We start from the raw sequence: 23,096 nt of genomic DNA, 5'->3' as shown, positions 1-23,096 counted from the left end.
TTTAGTTTTGACAGTACTGGGTCAGGTTTTGCAATGTCTATATACACATTACATACATATAAGGATTTCTTATATTTGTAGTGTAACATGGTACAAAGTTAAATTTGAAGTACTCAAACTTCTGTAAAAACTACTTTATTTCACTATAATAGGATATTCTTGACTAACTTATAAAAACCAATTTTATTTTATTAAAAAGACATATTTCATTGACTCCAAAATATATTGCTGTGGAATTTGACCATGAAAGAAATAAAAAAAGGTCAATATTAGACTAAGAAAAAAGAAGTGCTTAAATCTCATGTGGAACTAGTATCCCAGTATTTAAATATCCTTCATTCACATAGGACAAAACTCTGTATATTTTACAGAACTTTGGCCAAAATATACAGCAAAGATCTTTATCCTGAATGCTATCCCAGGGACTTAGAGTGAACTGCTGGCAACTGTGTTTGGCAGGATAAAGTACTTAAAGGATTGGCTTCTCTGTTGAGATTGCCATGAGGCAATCTTGAATTAAAAATTCTTTCTTTCATTCTGCTAGCTATGATTTTCTTACCAATATTTCTGTCCAACTTTTACATTCACTGACATATTTTATCCATGATAATTTCACTTTTTTTATCAGATCCAATTTTGATGAGGTAACGACAGTTTTAAGACTTAATTAAAAATTAATGGAGGTTCCCTTTCCCAATATCAGAGTACTATATGTTACCAAACCTTATATAACCAACTCTGAAACAAAGAAAAATTTTAAGAGTTCTTTCTCACATTTGTGGCACATCACAGCTAATGATGATCATATGCTAAGATTTTCTCTATTTCTCACACTTTAATTTCAATGGAGGAATAGTCATTCATTTGTGAGCCATAAAGGAATATAGTAGGTAAGGACAGGAATAAAAGACTGTAGAATTCAGAGGATATGACTAAATAAAAGCTGACTTAAAATGTTAAAGTGTTGCAGTAACTAACCAAAACACAGAGTTAATCCCTGTTAATGAGTGAAGATGGTTGAAATCTCATAGTATTAAAAAAAAAAAAAAAAAGAAAAGAAAAGTTTATAAATGAAAAGTATTTAAATAGAAGTTTCATTTCAGGCAGAAATTTATCCAAGGGGCACCTGTTTCATTATAGTGTTGTCTGTAGTAATATTTTAATAATTTACAAGATAAAACATTGAATTATCAGTAGAAGTCCTTAATGAATATGCTGTAAGTTTGCCATTCAAACATTTGGCCCACTTTGCTTATGAGAACTAATGGAATTACAATTTAAGTTTTTTATCCTGAAGATACATAAAAAAATTCTAATTCAAAAAATCCGTTCTGGCAATGGATATTTGTACTATCAGGAAATCCATCCATTATCATAAACATCACAGACAGCAACTACTGTGATTAGGATGGCAAAATCTTTCCATTAGAAGATTCTGTTTCAGTTGATCTCAGTTCTAGTAAAAAAATAACGAATTGTCCATTCAGTCTCTAAAGGATGCAGCAAGATATGGAAAGAAAAGCATGCTATAGAAGGTAGTGAACAAGGACAAGGATGGAAAGAGATCTAAGGAGCCTGGAAGCGGAAAATGGGAGACAGAGGAACTGCAGGCAATTATGCAAAATGAGTACATGGAGACTAAAATAGAGGTAGAAAGATGCTACTATCCTTTTTTCATCAAACAGATGCCTTCAGTAAGTAAGGGTACTGGAAATGGGATCAGTTGCCTTATCGATAGCAGGAGAGAGATCAGGAATCAGATGCAGGGTTGAGATATGCCTGATACAAAGGCTGAGAAAAAGATTGGTCAGTGTGATGAAGAGGAGAGTGATTAGTTCTGTTTTCCCTAAGCACTTGGGAAAAGCAGCTCCCCTTGAGCTCACATAGAATTCCTCACATTACTGGATATTTTACTTTAATCTCTTGTGTCTTAGTATTCCATTTATAAAAAGGAGATAGTAATAACTACTCAGTTCACAGGAACACTGTAAAAATAAACGTATTAATGTTCATGAAGCACTTAGATGCTGTAATGATGAGCACCATAAAAAGCTTCTGAGGAAATTAATTTAATCTTCAGAGTGGTTTTGAATAGTCTGAATTAATGGAGGCAGGGGGCTGTGCAATGAACAATAGAAAATATTACATACACTGTTCAGTAAGTGCACAGTAATTCTTGTGACCTAAATGATCTAGTAGGTCTAATATTAAAAAAAAAAAGAAAAAAAAGAGAAAAAGAAAAAAAAAGAGAAAAAAAAAGAAACTGAAAAAAAAAAGGAAAAAAAATGATTGTGTGAAAATTCGATATTTCAGGACCCCAGCATCATAGGCAAAATTCAGACTACACAGGCAATGATAAATCCCTCATCCTCTAGCTTGGATGTTTGACCTTGCAACTCTAATAAAATTTATTGTGAGATTTAATGTGTAGTTAGACACACAGTATATAAATTCCTGGTTTAATATATTTTGTTTTAATTAGTGTGGTAAGTATGTGGGTGGGCTCAGGATTTACTTACATATTTATAGAATCCTGGAGACATTTTTACATATTTCCATGCTTGATGAGATATAGGGCTGAAACCTAATTTAAAGGTTTATTTGGGGGATTTTTATTATCTAACTCTGTGTGTGTTTGTGTTTGTCTATGGAGACAGGTTACAGTACATTTTATAGAAAGGATTTGCTACTTTTTATATATATACCATATCCTATTAAAACAACTTCTAACATCTGACATTTAAAACCAGTGCAGAAGAAACTGTAAACTGCTAGAAGCTGAGGGCAGACATAAGAAAACTACTCAATCTCATAGAATTTAAGACTATCATGTCAAACATCTTGACATTATCGTCACATGGTGGTTATCTGAAAAAGCTTTTGATATTATCATTATCACTGGTAAGTACTTATTTTTGGAAATTGTTTAGATTTTATTCTTAATATAATTACAAGAAATGATAAACAAATCAACAGTTATATTACCATGTTCATGATTTTGAATGCAAAATATTAAAATAAAATATATAATTATTCATTTGAGAATACAACTTCCATGTTGACAAAACCTCTCATCTTGGCAGCTTTAAGTGATTTAATTAAGATTTGTGCTGTGAACACTAGTGAAGATATCAAGAAAGACAAAAGACAAATTGGTCTTGGAAGTACACACTGTTATGAAGTTTAGTCACTGAGCTATTAAATTTCATGAATAGAACTCATGGATGTTGGAACTAATTTGTTTTAAGTCTGGATTTATATTCTTGTCTTTTCCCATTCCCAAAGTAAAAGCCTGATTTTCTGTTACTGGTATCTCATGTTTCATATGGAAATAGATGTATAAGCTGCTCTGTCCTTATAGAAAACCAAACAAAGGTGACCACTCACGTTGGGGTCATATGTAGATTAATTCTATTGCACTATGTTTCTTTTTAATTTTTAGTAATCTAACTAAAAAAACTTATCTGTTTTATTTTTTCCTTTTCTTTGCCAGGAAAACTCGACTTCTAATTCTCATTTTATCCATGTGTTTCACAACCTTCCAGATGTTTTCTTTGATGATCAATCTCTTTTATTCATTGTAGGCTTCTATTTATAATAACACTTATAAAACTAGAAACATTTCTTCAGTGTTATTAACGCAGACAGAACTCAACTGTTTCTTAGAAGTTTTCCTCCCTGAGTTCCAAATTATCATCAAAAGTGTCTCCACTGTTTTTATATAGAGTGCAGTTCCTAAATCTGTTTAAATGCTCTGTCCCCTTCTCTCTTCTTCCCTCCCAGGCTTGTGCTGCTCTTTCCTTTGTACTATCAAAAGTACCTGTGCCCCTGCACTTATAAACAGGAGAGTAACCAGTCAGATCACCTTGCATTTCAATGAGGCCAGGAGCCTGACCTGTTTCTCAGGAAAGCCAAAATATTAATACACCTGTGTCAGGATAAAAAAGGGAGAAAAATGAGCATGGTAGCACTACAGATACCATGTAAGAAATTTCAAATAAAACTTTTCATTTGAAAGAAGTTGCAGTAGTGCTCACCACAGTATGCTGCACCCGGAAGGGTGTAAGTAGAGAGGTGACATGGTAATTTCCAAAAGTCAGCCTGAGCTAGAACTTGCGAAGGAAATTTAGAAAATGTTGTCTGGTCTTGGCACAAAATTCCCCTTCAACCTTTTAAAATTTCTCCTGTTTAGTAATGCTACTGTTAATTACTGTCATCTATATTTAAATGCCAAGTTTAATGATTCATTAGCATGATAGATTAGATTTCATAAGATAGGTGACTTAGGTTATGGGCAGGTTAAACACCAGCCTTCCAGTCCTGCAGAGAAATGCACAATGCTAAAATGAGAAGTCAGTAGATGTACTATGCATCTTTAAATGATTGCTGTAATTACATTTCAAACTGTCTCTCTCTACATGACTGACTTCTATTAATTCTTCCAAAGAACAAGAAATATAAAATGTATTGTGTAAAGTACATTTCAGAATAAAAGATTAAGCAGAACTTAAACCTCAGAATACTTTTTTGGCATCGAAACTTATGTAGCAATAAATGATCTTGAAAAGTTTAATAAATCTCATTTCCATTTAAATACTTGGAAATAATCATACCTTTTTTGGCATTTGATGGATATGAGGATCAATGAGATTGAAGTTATGCCTATGTGCAATTCAACTGGAATGATATAATAAATGTTGTTCAATGGAGTACATCCAGAACTGACACCCCTTTCTGAAGCTAGTAACTTATCCTAATGAGTATCAAACCTGCACTGTGTTAATGTATAATCCCTAATCAGGGATCTGACCTCAACTTTTCAGTGAGAAAGAATATGTGTTAATTTTAATTAAGAATAAAATATTTCCTGTGTTAGAGCTTCCTGAATTTAGTTTCTCAGTGTTGCCAAAATCTCCCTCTCAGGCTGAGGAAATGTATGATTTCACCACAGAAAATTCAAGTGGATGAAGTGAAGGAATGAGTGAGTTGTTTTTAAGGACAAAGAGGAACCAACGTTTGGGAAAACAAGGAAAGTCTTCTATCTTTGCCTTTCAGACAAAGATTTTGTCTATACTACTAACATAAAAGGTATCAAGAAATAATCTCCTGCACTGGATTTTCATCATGGATAGTGTCGCGGTGTTGGAAGAGTACCCGAGATTCCCTGGTGCAACCACAGCTTTCTCCAAGACAATTCTTGTCACATTTTCTGTGTTAGCAGAATTGACATGGGGCCATTCTTAAAAGAGAGTTTAGAAGTACTCTGTGTCTTGTAAGGTAGAACAGTTTAGAATTATGGATGTGGACCTTTACATATGATTTCCTCCCTGTGCTAGGGAATGCTTACTTTACTAGCACAAAGACCCCCTTTTGGAAGTGACAGGATACTGTTTTGAGACAGCAGACAGAATATGAAAGAATTTCCCCACTCTCCTCTTGTCTTCATTAAAGAAAGCACCTGCTTTTTTAGATAGGAAAGGTTTCCTTTGCTCTTTAAAGTGATCTAATGGAGCGGCAAGGTAGTTGGTCTTTAAATGCTGATGCAGCAATGGAAAAATAGAAATTGACTGCAATTTTGAGACAGCTTCTAAAGAGAACTGAAGGGACAGAAACACAGAGCAAGTCTACCAGAGCTTGTCTTATGCTATTACAGACAAGCCACTGTGTATAGGGCCAGAAGACAATTTCTAAAGGCATGCTGTGGAAGGGAAGATCCAGGAAACATGTTGTTTATTTTTTTCCAAAGGTTTCACTGGATACCACTCCTGAATACAGATGAACTCCCAGAAGGTTTACTGTTTGGCAATACTCAATGATTTGTTTGGAAATTTGAACTACAGATAAAATTCTTTAATTTTGCAATTGTTTCAGGAAGAGTGGGTGCTGTCTTCATAGTTTTAGGTGACCTGCTTATTTTATTGATTTCTCCATACTTGTTTTCAGACTGGGATTCACCTATGTAAAGTGATGCTGAAGGCAAATTTTCATTGAAGATTCACCTTAGTCACAACAGAGAACAAAGATCTATGTTTTCCTACAGGAAAGCTTTGAGAAATGCTGCTTAAAATGAATTGCATTGAGTTCTGAAGTTTTTAATTTGCAAAGCCTATTATTCTAAGGTATTTATTCACTTTAAGAAGAAAGAATCAAGAAATGAATGACAGAACACTTAATTAGAGCTATTATGTGTCTGTCATGATGACACGGCAACAAATCCATACAGATTGTTTCAAATCTTGCTTCAAGAAGCCTCATGTTTAACAACAACAAAGAGTTTAAGCATGTGCTGAATTTTAAGAATGTACATCACTCCATCAACTTCAAAAGGATTATGCGGATACTTTAATATGAAATGCTTTTTTAGACTAGAGACAAAGTTCTTAGCATTTTTCACCCCTGAACTTAGTTATATAGGTTGAATATTTCTATAAACAAAGTATCACCACAGCTAAAATTCAAATCATTTCATTTTCTAGACTTATAATATGACTGAAAACTCAATTATTTCAACATACTTATATGAAAAATATATATCTTTGACTTAATTTTTTTTCTGATCTTCCTAACAAAAGGATGGGCTAGATTTGCACAGTTTTAAAGCAGATATGTGCAAGTGGTTTGAAAATTTATGTGGCAAACCGTGTCTGGAAACAACAGCTGAAACTGTTGGTAGAGTTTGTCAAGTTCACAGTCCTTTCAGATTCACTGAATGATACTCTACAATTAATAAATAATTTATGAATAAAATTCAAACAGTTCTACATAAAATTTACTTTTTATGGCATTCACACATGGTTTTCAGGTGTCTTTTAAGCATATATTTTCTAAAGAGAGCATATTGAGATAATGAAGGAAACAATACAAATTTCTAGTGCAAGTCACTGTTGTATCTATTAACTGACATAGTAACATTCTTCACACAGCTGTGATGTTTTCACAGCAAAGAAGTCACAAACATAAGGTTTATTACAGGATGATCAGGGATGATTCACTTTTGAAAGTGAGAGTATAACTACTTGCATTTTATTTTCTATTCTCACTTCAGTTATCACCTTCCAATTACAGTGCCTAAAATTGTTTAGATTGATACGATTTAGAAGAAAATGTTGCTTTTGTAATGCCATTTTGTAATTCTGCATCTTCTGAAATGAATATAAGAAACAAAGGCTTTTCTCAAGACTAGAGGGTTTGAGTAAATCAACTCTTTACCAATTAATTCTAGGAAATTATGAAATATACCCAATGAGGTGTCCAGTGAGCATGATGGCAAGAAAGGAACATAGATGATTAAACTCAATTCTTAGTATGGGAAGTTAATTAAAAGGCTGACAAAAGTGTGCTGTGATAGAATGGGCAGTGTCTCCTCAGAAAACTATTGATTTTTATGTCTGCATCATGGGTGACCTTATTCTGTACATCCCTGGTCAGTCATGGTAGATCATCCATTGGAAAAGGACATCTAACTTGTATCTAATCTAATACCCCTCACTGTCGATTAAAGGAAAAAGAAACAGATGTAGTACAAGAAAAAAAAGGAAATGAGGCAAAGAAGCCAGTGGTAATTGGATTAATAAAATTGCAATGAGGAGTGAGTGTCATAAATGACAGGTGGAAAGTTGTTTTCCCCTACCACTTCTTTAGGTTTTTAATCCAAGCTGTAAATATCACTGAGATGGTAGGCTTGTGAAAGGTTGAATAATCCAGAGATAAAGAAAAGCAATTTTGTTTTGTGACCTAATAGAATATAGAGGCTGTACATGTGGCAAAGGTAAGCACAAGATACATCCGCTGTTTTAGCCCGAGTTATTAGGACATTATTCCAAAAAGAAGCTGTGGAACCGCATACAAAATTATGCAGTTTTTTTGCACTAAGGCAGGTATGCTTAGTCAAGTTTTCTTTTAGTTTTTTTTTTTTTTTGCTTGCTTTCTTAAAATAGCATAAACAAGCATGACCTTGGGCATGAGACATTATAGGGAATGCAAAGAAAATAAAAAGAAAACTTTTATTGAGTTTAAGTCTTCATATGAATTTGCTTTAAAATTTCAAGCAGACATTTAACTGAAGATAACTGGTTTTCCAACTTTACTTCATAAAAATAACCAGTGATGGAGCAGGCTATTTCAAATATTAGATCTCTAGACATATACAGAGTAATGTTTACTTTATATCTCTTTCTCTTTCAAATCCAAAGACATGATATAAGTATCAAAGTATTTCCTATTTTAACAGTGCACATATATGCAAACGATATAGTACATTAACATTTATACTTGCAATGCATCACCAGTGCTGAATTACATGATAATAACCATAGCAACTGGGCTGTTGGCCATGGAACTGGGAGATAACTAAGAGCCTATGGGATAAACATGCTCTCGTTTTTAGGGTTTTATGATATTTTTGCATAGGTACCTTAGAGTACACACTTTGTCTGTAAGATGGTGTTGAAGGTCTTAGTTAATGGTCCCTGTTCCATTTTGAGCTGCTTGCCATTTCTCTTTTTAATTAGAAGAACAACTTTCAAGTTGCAAAGATGTAACTATTTTCCACAGGGGTACAACCCATGCATTCAAACAATTGCATAGACTTAATTTTTGGGGTTTTTTTTCCATGAAAGGGGTAAGTTCCTAAGCTTTTGGAATCCACACCCATGGTTTTCAGTGATGAAAGGAAAAATGAACGCTGTAATGTGTAGGTCTGTATCTCACAGTCAGAAATGTCTTGGTTTTTTCCTTGGAATTATAGGTTACCCTTCAAACCACTAGAGCCCAGTAAAACTGCAGAGCACCAGTTACTTAATTACTTTAAGGTTAGGACATTTCCTTAAAAATCTATTCCAGTGCTTTACTTTCTGTCTTACTGGAATCAACTGAAGACATGCAGGCTGGCTGTTAACAAGAAATACATCACTCTAAAGGTGGTGTAGCACTGAAAGAGGTGGGCCTTGGAACTGATTTGCAACTTTTCTGGCTCTTGGATCTGATTTACAAATTTTCAGTGATATCAAGCTTCTGATATGTTAGTATGAGCTTACAATATGGTGACATCATTAAACTTTAATTAATTTAAGCAATATTAAAATCTGAGTTGCTGCATAATGAAAAATATTATTTCAACATGAGCACCAGCCATTTACATCAGGCAAATGAAGAAGCATTAAAACAAGAGCGGAAGAGAGAGTATCCTGATACTTAGAAACTGAGCTACAAATACACGCTGAACTTGAAACTGCCCTAGTGAACAAGTTTTTTACAAACTTTTTAAAGAACTTCAATCAGTTATAACTTTATCATTTAAAATAGATTTTTATGTACTTATATCAACCTTTTCTCTCCTAAAAGTCCTGCAGCATTATTTACTACACCTCAGCACTGCCAAATAGTATTCCACCATTAAACTTTCCTCAGAAACTTTCATTACACTTTCCAAATACTTTAATGAACAGAAATCACATTCCAGATATGACAATGTAATAATTTTGATATCTGCTAAAGTAGGTGTGTAAGACAATACAAACTTAAAAGTCCAATGAAAATAAACCCACCAAACCAAATCTCTTTTTTTTTTTTTTTTACTTTATCTAAATTTGTTTCATTGAAGGCGATAATATTATAAGTACGCGGGGCCTTGAATGAACTGTGGATGTAGATATTGAAATTCATAGGTCTTGTGTTTCTCGACATCCAGCTCTCACTTTTCCTAATTTGTTTTTGTTTTTGTTTTTGTTTTTGTTTTTGTTTAATTGTTGGTTAAATTGCCACCCCTCGCCTTACCCTTGAGATGGGGACAGAAATCTGAGGTTCAGACGCTTGGAACCATGTGTTTTTTACCTGCGGTTGGGTTCTTTAACCAAGAGATTTGTTGTAGAATAGTTATCTTGTTGAAAAGATAAAATACAGCAGAATTTTCTTAGAAGCTACTTTTAAGACTGAAGTCCAGTTATATCATGATACACTCATGGTGCTTAGAGTTTCAGACATGCTGCTCTGGCATGAGCAAACTTTACTAAATGTCAATATTCTTCCCAGCTCAGAAGTAGGTGGAAAGTGCTATGGTCTCCCAACAAACACCTTGATGGGATATGTAGCAGATAAGACTTCAGCAATAGATTTAAGAGGTCTAACTCGACCAGGAAGCGGTGGATTAAGGGAGGATGAGACCTCACGCTAGATCTGCTCAGCTCTTGACAACACCAGATATTTTAGTAGAAATGCCCATGGCAACTTCTGCTTAAACCCATTTTTCCAGCTGTGGCTACATGAAGATCTGCCCCATGTTTCATGGTAATGTCTTATTTTCAGTGGAATCTGAGAAACTAGGATGGAGTTCTTTTTGCACTCCTCCTCTTAAAAACAACTCATGGCAATATTTATCTTGATAAACTAATAAAATTATATTGGATTCTTTACTGCAAGGTGCTGAAGGGAAATTAGGGTTGGAGGGAAATCCTGGCCCAGTTTTTCCTGCTTTGCATGTTTGAAACAGAATATGCTATTGATAAACCATAGTGTTCATGGGGATCCTGAACTATTTATAGCTTCTGAAAAGTATATTGTAGTGAATGATTTCAAAAATTAAGACTTTTTTGGTTTCCATTAATAACTATAAAAAACCCTTCAGTTTATAATGTAGGAAAGTACATTGGATACGTTTGCAAAAGCAAAGACATAAACCACATATATTTATATACATGTATACATATATACATATATACATATATGCAGATATGCAGATATGCATATATGGATATATACATATATGCATATATGCATATATACATATATACATATATACATATATACATAAAAAGAATAGTTAGAGATGCAGACTATCCAAAAGATATATAGGCACTTTATGTCATTCTATTCCTAAGTTTAAAGTTTGTTCTTTCCTGCTCAGAGAGTGTGGCAAAATCATAGACGTTTCAGGAAGCTAGCATTGAGTGAAATACATCACTGCAGAGTATTCAAGTATGCCATTAAAGTACAGCATTTGGGATCATGTACTAGAGTTATTTTCCCTGATGGTTCTATTCTTAAAAGTAACAAGTCCACAGAAAATAACTATCTTCTACTAAGTATTTTATTTCTAATTTTGAGATTCTAGCCCAGCGATGTCAATGTCAATTCTATAATTTATTCAAATAACAATGTAGTGCCTTATCAAACAATGTAAAGGTTTGATTTATCAACATTTAAAAAAAATATTTTTATTACTCACATGCAAACTGAAGAACAGCCTCTCTGCTTAAAATACTGCCAAAAATGTTGGTAGTTAAACATTGATACTGTCCAGTGTCCTTAATTTCACTGGGGTTGCTGATGATCAAACTTCCTTCTATTAAACTGAAGCGATAATCACTTTCAATGTCGATTTCAGTTCCGTTTCGAAGCCATCTTAGGGAAACAGAAACAAAACAACAAAAACTACTTGAGCATTTAGTAGCCAAGTGAAGGTATCAAGCTCAGGACACAGAATCTGACAGTTCCAGTTGTAACAACATGCACAACTATTCAAAGATATCCTGTGCAAGAACCCATTACTCTGGCGAAACTTGAAAGGAAAAAACACAAACTAAACCTGATATTCAGCCTCAGAAGAAAAAGGATATTCTTTGTTTTGCCTATGCTGAATTGCTGAATGAAAATAATGACCTCTTCTTTTTTTTGCTTTTCTCCCCCCCAAAAAATAATGTTTACAAAGGCTTAATACTTGAAAACTGCTTAGCAGATGTATCCTTTATGTCAAAAATAGGAATTTTACTGTGCATATGATAATCAAAGTTTTAATTCTTATTCTATCATTAAAGCCTTAGGCCCAGCTGAGCTTACAAGTAGCAGAGGTGACTCTGTACTGCATGCAAACAATGAAAATTTGTCTTGGTTTGGGAAGACAGGTATCTGCCAGATAATAAAAAACATAAAAAAACAACTGCAGTTTCTTTTGGGATGGAGAGTGTAACCCCCCCCCCCCCCCCCCCCCCTTTTTTTTCTTTTTCAATTATATATTACAATTAGAGGCTCTTAGGCAAAGATTTTGGATAAGAATAGCAGTTTTTTACTAGTATGTAATACAAAGCAAACAAACACAAAAAAACCCTCACCAAACAACTACAGCATTAATAACAAACGAAAACAGTACCAAGAACCTTGAGGGCTTTATTTCACAAAACTCAGGGCAGTTTGGTTTCGGTGTCTCTGCAGGATCCTCAGAGCACCAAGCTGAAACAGTGGAAAAGTTTTGGGCTGGTTGCTGGGATGGCAGGGTGTCCCGGCAGGCAGGGACAGGATGTCCCGGCAGCGCAGGGGGTGCAGGGTCACACTGTAGCAAGAGGAGCAGCGCCGAAGAAGCCGAAGGCGAGGCAGAGTCTGGACCAGCTCCCGCAGATGACAGAGAAAACTCAGGATTTGGGCTGAATTGGTGATAGTAGATTTTTCAGGATTGGATCTCTTTGGCCACAGTGAAACTCTTCTAGCCAGCAACAGCCGTTCTCTCTCTCCCCGAACGCCGGAAAAAGAAGAGACCCCACCTGCCTCAAGCTCTGTCTTTTATTTGCATTATCTCCCCCTTCTACCTTTATTCACTTCTTTGTTTCGGTTAAGTACTCTCAAGTATCTAACACTTGGTGTTCTTGGTAACTTATGGGGAAAAAAATATTTAGAGAAAGAAGGAACAAACCTAACCCCCCACAAAATTTTTTCCCATTCTTTCAGCATTTGATCTTCTCAGCTCAAGAAACATAAATTCTTCATTTAATTCAGAAGAAAGAAGAGCAAGACTGGTGAAGAGCAGGGAGGTAGATTGATGTACATAGGCTGTTATGAAATACAGAATTTTGGAAACAGACAAAGGCAAAACAATATCAGCTGCATCAGTATGCACAAAGTTTAAAGACTGGAACAGAAGACTGGAATTAACTGCTGGGTGGCAAATGGCAGTTCCTGGTAGCTAGTAGGCACATGGAAACTATGATCAAATAAACAGTTTTAATAGGGAATTCTAAGTCAGGAAGGTGTTTGGGAGTGAAATAAGAAGCCTGAGCAATATAATCAAGGATGGGAGTAAAGGTAAGATGGAAAAAGACAGTCTGTAGAAAACATAGAAAGTATCCCAACTGAGGCAAAGTCTTGAAAAATTCCTGAATAAACGCGTGTTTTTTTGAGATTTCAGACATAACCTAAGTGTATCATAATTTTTCAGTTATGCAAGTGGTTTTATGGGTTGGGTTTCCTGCCTGTCCCAGCTATTGTCTGCCAAATAGCCTCAGCCTCTCATTCATCTCAAAAGACTGAAGAAACAAACCCTGTAACTGTGCACAGGCTGCAAGAGAAAACATTTTGTGTGGTAGATTAATAGACTTTAGCAGTCTGGAATAACGTCTTATATGTGTGTGTGTGTGTGTTTGCAGTTTCTGTATTAAAAAACAACATCCACATATGAAGACTTTTATTTACTTTTTTTGTCAAAGTGTAATTACATGAAGTTGTTAGAATACAAAGAAGAAAAAATCAGTGTAAACAATTATTATTATGTCCAGATATTGCTTTCATTACTCTTTCCCTCTCATTCTGCAACTTCAAAGTTGGCTTGGGAAATTTCCAGGAATTTGCAAGCTTTGCCAGAGATCAACAAAGACTGGAAGAACTTGGCTACATTTAGACTCCAGAGTCTAAACAAAATAAAATAATTATCAATTCACCCTGTCTTGTTAACATTCATGGTGAATGGGGTACAGGGAGCAGAATTCAGCTGCAGTAGTCGTGAATATTTTTTAATCGAAAGGTCAGAATTGTCAGAATTTGGATTAACTATGAATCTACTGTTTGTCCCCTCTTTTCACAATAGGACTTTTGATTGCAGAGCCCCTCTGCTCTATTGATTGTAAGAAATGAAACAGCACTGACTATTTATATCTTAAATGATAACAGGGGAATTTTGGTAGGATTAACTACATTTTTCAATAGATTCATACATAGAAGAGGTAAAAAGGAAAGGAATTTTTAATTTGAACAACTCACTAATTAGTTTATATTTTGAATTTTAAAAATATACTTTTTATACATATATCCTTGTCTATATATGTGAAATGAAAAATGCAAAAATAATTCATCTTGAATGGAAATCTAGATAGGGAAAAAGCAAAAAATGCATGTTTTGGCATTTCCAAATGGGAACTGCCACAAAGTTCAGTTAAATTAGCTTTTTTCCATTAGTTTCATTTTCAGTTAAGTTCAATTTAAAAATATGTTCTTTGTATTCTACCTCAAAACTTTGGATCTTGATAACTACCTGCCTCTATATCTTGGGGTCCATCCTGAGGGATTGTATTCCCCTCATATAATTTATGAACATTATAGGAATAGAAACACTGAATTCGGTGACTTTTTTTCTAGGTACCCTGTCTGATCTGGAAGGACAGAACCCAAAATATAACACTTCCAAAGTCACAGATTTTTAGGAAAATTCAGATGCATTTTTTCTTGAAGAAAAATGTCCGATAACGTTTCAAAATAATATAATCTGTTTTAAGAAGACAAAGGAATATTTTTAGAAAACTTTTTCAATTGCCTTTTCTAGCAGGAAATGATACTGACAAAAAAATTACTACCCAGCTTATGTGTGTCCTAAGTAAATGCAGTGGTTTCACAATCAGTGAAAGCTGTGTAGTTAAGTGGCATCTCAGAGAATTCAACACCTGGTTGTGGATCAGTAACACTGCTGACCTGTGAGATTCCACAGGAAGTTTGTGAATGTCTGTGTTCCTCATCAAAGGGGTCACAGTTGCACTGGTCTTCATGGTACTGGTCCTGACTTGTGATGCTAAATTATGATTTGCAGAAATGCTAAGCAAACATTATTTAGGGAGTTTTTCCCTAAAACTATGCATTAAAATACCTTAAAGATTGAAAGTCAAGAAATTAAAAATTTTTATTTCAGGGTGGAGTTTGGACAAAGGAAAACAAAGCTCTTTGAAAGGAAGAACACCTGAAATGATGTGAGCATTCTCCATTCTATTAAAACGAAGTCATATCTGGGAACAAAAAAGGAACTTGTAAACAGGTTATGATCACTGTGTCACAAATTACACAGACTAAAGAAATGAATTTTAAAAAGGCAGAGATAATTTAACATTGAAATTTTTGGCTTCTTTAAATGTTCTTTTAATATAACTTTTAAGAAAATCATGCTGTGTTTTGGTTTTGGCTAAAAAGAATTCTTAGTGGCATAAGCCACAGAGCACATTTAAATAAAAGTCTGGTTGCAGCTGACCAGGGTCTTTGGTAATGTGGTTGGGCAGTGGCATACTTAAACTTTGTATATTTGTAGATCTTTTGAGGCTAAATTCCCTCTACATTTGTCCTGGAAAATAGTATCTTCTTCAGAGAGTAATTTTTACCTCTTCTCCCTCCCTTGAATGGTAGTGTATATTGCAAATGCTGTGCAGACAAGTGGCAGCAAGCGAAGGGGAAGTAAAACTGTGCTCTTTGTATTAGGCCTTTTAGGTTAAATCTCTCCTTCCATGAGCAGCAGTCAGGAAAGTTTGTTTATGAGGCTGCTGACACCAATTAATCTCTGGAGAACTGAAGAAATTAATATCAAAAAATCATAAAATAGCACAGGTTGCAAGGGATGTTAGAAGAGCATTTGCTCCAGTGTTATATGGAAAATGGAGCCTAGATGAGATAATCAAGCATTTTGTTAATCTGTGTCTTGAAAACCTTCAGTGGTTACTGATGAGTATGAAACCTTCTTGCCTCTTGCTTTCTCTGTGTGGCTCCTTGTGAGCGCAGAGTCCCCTATCCTCTTTGTATCCTCTTTGAAATATGCTGAAAATTTGTATTTGTTGGTTGCATTCTACTGGGAAAATACAAAAAAGGTCTGGCTGAAGAAAAGAAGGAGATGGAATAGGTTCTCCACAGACACAATTTCTACAAGAATAATGAGGTTGTCTGGGAGACCTGAATACAGGACTCTCCTCCTTTAAGAGTGAATTTGTGCCTTTTCCCCACAGTCACAGTCTGTGTTTAATGGACCAAGAGCATTTTTACAATGTATGGAACTAATGCACTTTTTTTTTTTTTTCCCTTTTTTGTTATCAACAAATCACTAGTAGGTAACAGAAATTACTCAAGGAATGTCAGTAAAGAAGAATGCAACATAACTTTAATATTGAATAGTGAGGAATTAATGCTATTCTAGTTTGGAGAATTTCTGGATATACAGTCCTAATCCCATGTTGCATGTTTTAGTCATGCCTGTGCTGTTTGGGGGGTTGTGTCATGTGTCAGATCCATTTAATAAGTCCTTATGTTGCAAAGAGGCAGATTGAGTGCTGTTGTGTTAAGGATGTCTAAGGATGGTACTGCTTCTGGATTTCTTCAAGTTGTGGAAATGCAAGAATTGCAATCCGAATAACTCTAAGGAAAATTCAACCAGAATTCTGAAGAATCCACAAGTCAAATACAGGTAAAAGGCAAAAGACAAAATGCAGAATTGATGATTGTCACCTATGATAAAACACAGTAAGAGTCCTTGTGTTCTCTTTGAATTTGAAGAATGACTCTGGGAGCAAAGATGAAGGTTTTGTGGAAAAAATAATCAACAATATGTGGCCCCAGGCCTCTTATGCCACTTGTAATTTGCATAAAATACAGGCAGAGACAGGTATAGCAAATGGGTAAGGTGACTGTGACATACTGCTACCACCTGTAAGTGTGCACCATCAGTAAACTGAGTCTCTCAGTTGTGTCGTCAAAGGCCTGAATAAAGGATAGCTGTGACATACAAGTCTGTATGGAAAAATAAGCAACAGGTGATGACTGCAGAGGAATTAAATGGTAGACTTGTGAGTGAAAAAACACCAGATTTGACTCAGCCATGGTATCTTGTAGTGCCAAGTCACACCACTTAATGTACATTTACTTTGCTGCCTTCCCTATATATTAGGATAGTATCCTGTAGTTTTATAGATGTTTAGAAATGAACCCCAAAGAACTAAATATTTTGGTTTTTTCAGTTGTCACAGGAACAATTCAACAGACTGGACAGAAGGAGTCTCTCCAAATGGATAGAAATGATGCAGTGAATACATAATTTGAAACTTGAAATATTGCTTTGCCTTTAATCACTGTCACTTCCACTTCTTGCTTACTCAGAATCACAAAAAGCATTAAATCAGGAAAACCATTAGTTTCAGAGAGCTGTTTCTGTTGTTTCTCACCCAAATACATTGGTTCTCAGGGTAAGACTGCAGTGGCTAATATTCTGAAAGCTAAAAAACCCAAAATTTTAAGACAGGTACCTGTATGTGGGAGCAGGATTTCCACGTGCTTGACAATTCAGAGACACTTTCTTTTCCTCGGAATCAGTTGGGAAAATCATATCATCTGGCTCTTGTACAAACACTGGCCCATAATCAACACTTTCTGTGAGAAAAAAAAAAGTGCTACAGTTTAGGAATGCTGAAAAAATGCAAATGTGTTACAGATTTTAATACGTGAGATTAAAATATGCAAAATTATATCTGTTTTCCAAAGATTCATGTTCCATTACTTCAAAAGCTGCATTAAAAAGCAATTAATAAATGGAAAAAAATAAAGAAGGAATATAAGACGTATTACTAAGTGAAGAATAAAACACACATAGTATGACTTAAACATTTATTAAGCCTAAGAACAGCTTTCTCATCAGAAATATTTTGGCCTGCAGTCTAGTGAGAAGCTCAAGAGACTTAAGAGGAATGAACTGCTTATAGAGAGGAAGGTAAACAAAATTCTTCCTACTGCTTGCAACAGCTTATGTCACAGAAAAGTAATACAGTTTTCCCCTTTATGTCAAGGAGTTTCTAAGAAAAAATACTTAGAAAATTAATGGCAGAAAATGGTGTCTGTTATTAAATAATATACAGCTAAATCTGACATTTCATTTTCCTCCACTGTCTTCTCTAATTTCAGCATGTACCTATATCTTGATAAGAATTTACATTTCTGAACTAATAAAGCTAGATAGACCCATAGAACATGTCTATGATTCCGGTTCATTCATATTATGAAGTGAGAAGTGTAAGCCCTCAGAAAGGTAAAAGGTCACAAGCAAAGTATTCCTGATCATGTTGGTCTGAATAACTAAAATTATCACTGTGCACCAGAAGCCTGTGGAATTTTAATAATTTTAGACTTACTCCAGACTGTTGGATGATTTAAATACACAATGCTCTTCATCTTTAAAGCACTAGCCTAATGATTTCTGTGGAGATAGTGGCGTTGTCCTTCTACTTGCAATGAAACATATGGGAGCAGGGTTTTCTCTATCTGTTTTAGGGTTTCATATGTTCTTGTGATCGATGTCCTCCAGTTCTTACTGAGGACAGCACAACACATTCAGTGGTTTACAACATCCTGCTGTATTTGTCCCACCAACAGCTGCTTGAAGTGGAAAAAGGTACACCTGAAGATTTGGGGTTTGGTCACTGACTTGAAAATTATTTACTACATTATTTTACCAACTGCATACAAGTTCCACCACAGGATATGGTTTCACAGTTTTGGGAACTGCAAACTTTTTAATGCTAATTTTATAATTTATCATACTAATAATAACCTTTATCATATTATCTAAGGCTAACAGCCTCAGAAAATCTGGGTAGACAGGAAAAGGTGAATGGGGCTACAAGTCTTGGTACAGAAAAGAAAGCCTTGGAGTCTGAAAAAGGACGAGAAATGTGGGGGACATAGGTCAGAGCATGCCGGTTTTGAGACACAGATTTCCATGTCTTTAAATTCTTACATTTGGGGTTCCTCAACTGTCGTATCTTATCTATAAAAAGGCAACATAAAACTGCATTATGCTTTTCAATCTTTCTTTTTAGTTACTACACACTTATACACTTCAGTTTTGTCTCTTTACGCTGCTGTTCAAATACAGATTTTGAAAATACCTATATTTTCAGGTGTGTATGCTTCTGCTGGAACAGATTCAAGTAATTAGCACGTCAATTTGTAAAGTCAGCAAATAAGAGCAGCAGCAATTAGTAGTTTCTCTTTCCCATAATTTTCCAGTTTATTAGCCCTGCGTGTAGGATTGTGTAAAGGAGTGTGGATTGCTGTTTTGCATATTTATATTACTGTGTAGGCACATTGATTTCCTTGAGTTTATTGGCAGAAATGTATGTTCTGGAACAAATATCTGCAATATTTTAAAAAAATACAAACAAAATAACCACAATAAGTGATTTCTGATATGTACTGATATTATTGAAGTTAAAATAACTCCAGTAATAAATTTTGAGAAGTGCATCTTCAAATGCCATGGGGGATATGGATTCAGCTGGCAAAACTTATTTTGAGAAAGGAGAATGTTGATGCAAATACAGTGTGTGGATTGTTTCTTATAATTTGGTCACCTGCTTCTTGCATTGCACAAAAAACATACTAATGAATGTAGGTGTAAAGAAACAGAACTGACACTGAGCTAGTGTTTAGCAAAACCAAGAATTAATTAAGGATAACAAATCTAAATCATGGCTTTAGATTAAAGTGTTATTTCATGCAGATTAGTAGGCGTATGGACAGGGTGTATATTAATCAAGATTAATGATTTTATCTTCTCCATAGGAAGGACTCTGTAGATAAAATACAGTATCACAGTCTAGGACTTAAAGAAAGAAAGAGAGAAAGAAAGAGAGAAAAAGAGAGAGAAAGAAAGAGAGAGAGAGAGAAAGAGAGAAAGAGAGAGAAAGAAAGAGAGAGGAAGGAAGGAAGGAAGGAAGGAAGGAAGGAAGGAAGGAAGGAAGGAAGGAAGGAAGGAAGGAAGGAAGGAAGGAAGGAAGGAAGGAAGGAAGGAAGGAAGGAAGGAAGGAAGGAAGGAAGGAAGGAAGGAAAAGAAAGACACAAGGCTAGGTGCAGAACCAGACCATGGCAAACTCTCGTCCTCTCCCTAAGGCACTCAGAGAGAGATTTCTGCAGCTTTTGACTCAGCCATTGACCTTAGGACAAGGAGGCACCTCCGGCCCCAGTCTGCAGCACACCGTGGTCCCACAGACAGCTGCAGGCTCCCCTCAAGCCACAGAGAGGGGAGCAACCCAACCCCCCCTTGTGACCTTGAAATAAAACTTTCTGATTAATGAACCATTGACTGGTTCTTCTGCTTTGTATGGTCTTTTTTGAGGAAATATCCCTAGCCTTACCCTTATTGCCCTAATTTTCTTATTATATTTATGTGTGCATGTTTGTACGGATGGATATATAAGCTATATATTTACACACACACACACACACACACACACACACACACACACACTCTCTCTCTCTCTCTCTCTTTTATACTTATGTTTATTTTCTGATGCCTTCAGGGGTCCAAAGACATCAAGGTTCTTTGCACCCATGTTTTAGCTAACTGTGACCCATGCTCCTAAAAAATCCTTCGTAAGTGTGCACAGTAGGATTTGAGCTCCACACTTTATTTTTTTTCTTTCCAACTTATCAAGAACATAAAATTAAAGGAATATTCAACTTACATGTTAGCATGCATATATTTAAATTTACTATTATAATTTCTCAAGGGAAATATTTATGTTCCTCGTGGAGGCTTTTACTAAATAAGATACAAAAAACTGGTTGCTTTAAGTGGTATCTTATTTAAGAACAGTGATTTAGCACAGAGTCTTGGGAGGACAGGTGTGCACTGCAAGCAGCAGTGCAACAGATAGTTTGTGGTCCCCTTACAAGTTTTAAGTTGCCATTTTCAACCTAGGCAAATAATGCACTAAGTGCTCTCTATATGATTTACTATATCAACTGGTACCATCCAGAAAGGCAAGGATATGAAAAACATTCAAAATATTTTAAAAAAAATCCCTCTTTTAAATTCTTGAATATTCTTCAGACCAATGCTTCAATATTCGTTGAATGCCAGTGTTCTCCTTACACTTCTCCTTCTGTACTTAAAAATTTCTGGAAACTGTGGCTTTGTACCAAGTATTTAAATCCTCATGGGAACATAAACTGGAATCAGTATCTTGAAACTCAGACAGTAGCCAAAGTGTGGTTTCTCTCTCTTATCTACAAACATTCTTTCGTACTTTCATTCTCTCTCTCAGCTGCTGATGAAGAAAAAAAAATCAGATGTTCTTTTGTTCTTCTTGCTGAGCAATGTAGTTATCATAACAACAAACTGCAGATGAGAATAAAGTTTCCTGTACTTCAAATCCTGTAGCAACTGAAATAGTGTAATTCCTCAACAGTTGCTTTCTTGCCACCATTGTTGATAAAATCCAGGTCAATTAATACACTGAGAAAATGGACTAATTCCTGGAACCTTGAGAACACAGAGGTGGACAGGAAAGAAATATGACCCTTTTCTCTTGCATGGGAGCTGCACTGGCACTATTACTTTTGGTGTCTGATAATTCTAAGTGCGGTATACTTCTAAAGAAGGAAAGAATTTAGGTTATTATAAATGTTTTCTTAAATAAGTACCCTCCAAGATACATGTCTGGCCTAATCAGTCATGGAGCCATCTTCTCAGTCTGAGCTACTGGTGGGAAGAAACAGCAGACACCTTATGGGAGGGCATATGTTCAGGAAGACTTTGTACATGGGGGAAGGATGTATTCCCTCAGGTCTTCTCCCCTCTCTTCATATCCCATTAGAAGCACTTTTTACAGGACCAGGAAAAATGTTTTTCCATTGCTCTACTTTCCACCCCTATGGTTCAAAGACTTCTTGAAAATATGAATGAATTTTCTAAAGAAGAGCTACACAAGAAAATGATAGAACCTCTAAAGCAGCCTAAAATGAGGGATCACTAACAGACCTTCCATCCTAAAATACAGATGATTGCATACAGGCCCTATCCAGAAGAGTCCCTGTAGGATTTGACATAACAAAGACCTATAACATACATTCCAATGACCTAGGAATCAAAGTGTTCAAGACACATTAAGAAGGTTGAAGAAGTTGATGCTGATAAGGTTATAAATGTTGCTGAAATCTGCATATAAGAAATAATTAAAAGTAACCAAACCTGCTTCATTTCAGATTGGTCCAACAATTTGAAAGATTCTTTTTGCTATAGGTGGATCACACTATGACTCTTCTCATTAACAATCTTGGTTTTGAATTTCTCTCTTTCCTTTCTTGGTTTACAACTTATGCTTGTTGTATGAACTTCAGTTGGTAACTCTAAGAGATCATCTGATTACCTTTGTTATCATGGAACCAGACAGTTTAACCTGTTCAGTATATTCAGAAATATTTTAGATGTATATTCACACATTTAAATGGGAACCTATTGCTTTTCCCAGATACAAGCTAGAAACTATTTTGTTTTTTGTTTAAACAATGAAAAAAGGTATTCATTTCAGTACTAATATTTTTTTTACAAGTAGGTCCTATGATATAATCTTTCACCTTTACACCTAAGAAATAAAATTACTATTCATTTTAATATCACTATCATATGTCAAAATATTACACATTTTCAAATTTCCCTTTAATATAATAAAAAAGAAGCCCACAAATTCATCAAGGCAAAATATGTTCCAATGATTAAATCTCTGTGTAACATATTTTAAAATTAACAAATTACAATTTATATTGAAATTTACAATAATTATTTTGCATATATAGAAGCAGAGACATATATACATATATATATATATATACATACATATACACATATATATTTGCAACATATGCATTTCTACAAAAGTTTTAATTTTTAAACTGTGTTTCAGTCAACTTAAAAACTGAGAAACTTTGAGACTCCTTTTGAGGTAAGCTGAAGCTAATACACATGCCTCTAGGTATATAAATTGATTCTAGTGTGCTGCATGGTAGAACACTTTACAGTATATGCATTATTAAATTTATGCTGCAAAGAAGATTAAATTATTTTCTCATATTTTAAGATTTATCTTTTCTGCAATGATTATTTGCTTATTAAGCAAGACGATACAAGATTTTACTGTTACTTGAAAATGCTTTCTCTGTTCTGTGTTCTGAAAGAAATCCATTCTAAATTTAGCTTATAGCATCTAAACTGCATGCCATATCAATCAATGTTGTCAAATAATTTTAGCAATGGAAAAAAAAAA

The 23,096-nt window shown here is 34.9% G+C and overlaps 1 protein-coding gene across 3 annotated transcripts in view; it reads right to left on the bottom strand.

Annotated features, from left to right (window-relative positions):
- CNTN5 (contactin 5) overlaps positions 1-23,096 on the bottom strand; it is a 598,136-nt gene that overhangs the window by 205,899 nt on the left and 369,141 nt on the right. For all 3 annotated transcript variants that reach the window (XM_066175731.1, XM_066175732.1, XM_066175733.1), the window contains 2 exons: positions 17,304-17,427; positions 11,222-11,397 (listed from right to left, as the gene is read on the bottom strand). In XM_066175731.1, coding sequence (XP_066031828.1) covers positions 11,222-11,397; positions 17,304-17,427 — 300 coding nt within the window. The remainder of the gene's footprint in view (positions 1-11,221; positions 11,398-17,303; positions 17,428-23,096) is intronic.

The sequence above is a fragment of the Chamaea fasciata genome, unplaced genomic scaffold (genome assembly GCF_029207755.1).
Source record: "Chamaea fasciata isolate MVZ Bird 193981 ecotype frontalis unplaced genomic scaffold, bChaFas1.0.hap1 SCAF_2, whole genome shotgun sequence".
Classification (NCBI taxonomy): Eukaryota; Metazoa; Chordata; class Aves; order Passeriformes; family Sylviidae; genus Chamaea; species Chamaea fasciata.
The sequence above is the reverse complement of the archived record's forward strand: the minus strand, read 5'-3'. Positions and strand labels throughout refer to the sequence as shown.